Source organism: Montipora capricornis, chromosome 8, assembly GCF_036669925.1.
Source record: "Montipora capricornis isolate CH-2021 chromosome 8, ASM3666992v2, whole genome shotgun sequence".
Lineage (NCBI taxonomy): Eukaryota > Metazoa > Cnidaria > Anthozoa > Scleractinia > Acroporidae > Montipora > Montipora capricornis.
Genome location: NC_090890.1, coordinates 38,985,544 through 38,987,954, shown reverse-complemented (window position 1 = coordinate 38,987,954; position 2,411 = coordinate 38,985,544). Strand labels below are relative to the sequence as shown.

The window sequence follows — 2,411 nt, the reverse complement described above, 5'->3', positions numbered from 1 at the left end:
GTCCAGTAAAGAGAAGACGTAACCGCATCGAAAACGATGCGGTTACAAATGAAACCGCGTTCGTGTAAAAGCTGCTTAAATCATACCTTCAGTCTTAACACAAGATTACGCGGTAATCGTTTGCCAATCAGAGCGCAAATGACGAAGCAAACTGGACTTGAGAGTAAAGAAGAAAATAGGTGCAGAGGCTTTCCGTAAAAGGTGACATGAAGCTATGATAGCAACAACAATTTATTTGTAACTTGAGTAAATAAAGATAGAGTTTGTACAAAGTAATTTTAATTAAGCAAAAACTGTCGAAGGTGAGCACCCGAAAAAAATAAAATAGCGTAGTTCAAAACAATGCATCAATAGGTTAACTGCATGAAAAGAAAATACCATAGGTCATGTTCAAGGTGTAATGAACCCGTGGGAAAGATAATACGCTAATTGCTATAATACGGGCAATTGGCACAGCATCCGATCGTAAGGAGGTCGTAGGTTCAAATCCTGCCTAGGAATTTCATTTTTCAGTTGCCCTTAGACAAGCAACTACTGTTCAAATACAAGGTTGTGACGACAATAGAATAAACCAGTCATGATGACGGTCGAGATCGGGGCTGTAATAAGTTCAAAAAACGCATCTGGCCTTCATTCTGACAAACGTATACGAGAAAATTAATTTAACACTAGTGCTCTTCAGAGCGTTTATTTGCCACCTTTTTCCTGTTTCATTTTATTTCGTATACTCGAGTGTGTTATCTCCTTGAGCTTTGAACCCTTAAAAAACGTATAGATTCAAGTATTCTTCTAGCAGCTACCACTAAGTATGCCTGAATATTTCACAAACAAGTCATCTCTGAATCTTAGCCATCCTCAAAAACTTCCCACATCTTTGCGCAGCCATTGGGACAAAGACAGAGATGAAAACTGCAGCAGAGAACTGGATTTTCTGTTTTGGATCGTAAACGGCTTCATTGGAGTAGTTATACTTCTTGGAAATTCTTTGACCTGCGCGGCGTTTCTCCGCTTTGAAAATCTTAGGCGAAGCTACATGAACCAGTTTCTTTTGAGTCTTGCAGTTTGCGACATCCTCATGGCTGTCTTGGTTACCCCAGGGTATGCTGCGTTCTGTGTCGGCTGCACTTATACCCTGACTGAATTCTGTTGGGTGTTTGAAGGAGGCAAAGATATTTGTTTCCTGGCTTCGACTTTCAATTTACTCGCTATATCTTATGATCGGTATTTAGCAATATATCATCCTCTACGCTATCAAACGCGAATGTCGCGGAAAACCATCGCTGTCATCTTGTCTGCCGTGTGGATAACACCTGTTAGTCTCGCGTCTCTGCGCAATATCTGGTCGCACGCTCAACCAGGGGACGTAGTAGAGGAGTGGAACAGAATCTATTCTTACTCTCTACTTTTTATCTTCGTTATCGTGCCAATTGTTATCGTCAGTTTGATCAATATTGCAATTCTTGTCTCTGTTCAGAAACAAAGGCAAAAGATAACGGTGCTCAACAGCAAAAATGACACAGGGAAACACAGGAGAAAACAGTATCTACAAATACACAAAGGGACTCTTTCATGTGTATTGGTAGTTATAACATTTGTCTTCTGTTGGATACCGAGAGCTTTTTATTATATTTTTTATCTTTTCAATCGTCCTGAGCTGGTAACCCCACTTCTTCGGAAATTGTCAGTCACTTTTCTTCTGTTTCAATCATCGACAAATCCCCTAATTTATTCTTTCTACAGAAGGGAGTTTCGACAGGCTCTCAAAATTTTAATCAAATGTAAGCAAAACTCTCCATCAAGTAGGTAGTTTGATCATCTGATCAGGTCTCTTTGTTTTCCAGATAATATCTCAAGCCTCCGTTTAAAGATTTGTTGTAATAATATATTTGAATGTTACATCAAAATCGTACTCGTAATGTTCTGGCTTCTGAATATTTAAAGTTTATCATGGTAAAGTTCGCCTAAGATTCCAAAAACACCACCATCAATTTTAATTAAAAAGTTAATTTTGTTCCAGATAAATTACAAGGTACTAATTGATCAAGTCTGTTCGGCCTACGTCATTAAAACCATCTTCTTTAGAGAAACTCTTTCGCAATAGTCAATTGCGAAGACACCTGCGTAGTTTTTTTCGTACTGTTTTCTCGGTTTGCTCTGAACATAGTTAATAGAGGGGACTGCTTTTGAAGCTCGGCAAACGTTAACTGGAAAGGAGCAAACAAATGCCAAGATTTATGTTGGAAAGTCCACGACCGTGCACAATCTTTTTGCTTTGCGCTTATACACTATAATCCATGAATTACGTAACCAACACGTTTCTATTGGTTAGTTCCTCAGTACGGAGTAAACAAATATTGTGTTTTGTGCACAGTCAAGGCGAAAAAAGAGAACAAAAACCTACAACAAAGAAA

At 38.7% G+C, this 2,411-nt stretch overlaps 1 protein-coding gene across 1 annotated transcript; it reads left to right on the top strand.

Moving 5' to 3' along the window:
- The first annotated feature begins 767 nt into the window (after positions 1-767).
- LOC138013998 (D(1) dopamine receptor-like) lies at positions 768-1,807 on the top strand. The gene has a single exon (XM_068861029.1). The coding sequence runs from the start codon at positions 809-811 to the stop codon at positions 1,805-1,807; it is 999 nt and encodes a 332-aa protein (XP_068717130.1). The 5' UTR covers positions 768-808.
- Positions 1,808-2,411: the final 604 nt, after the last annotated feature.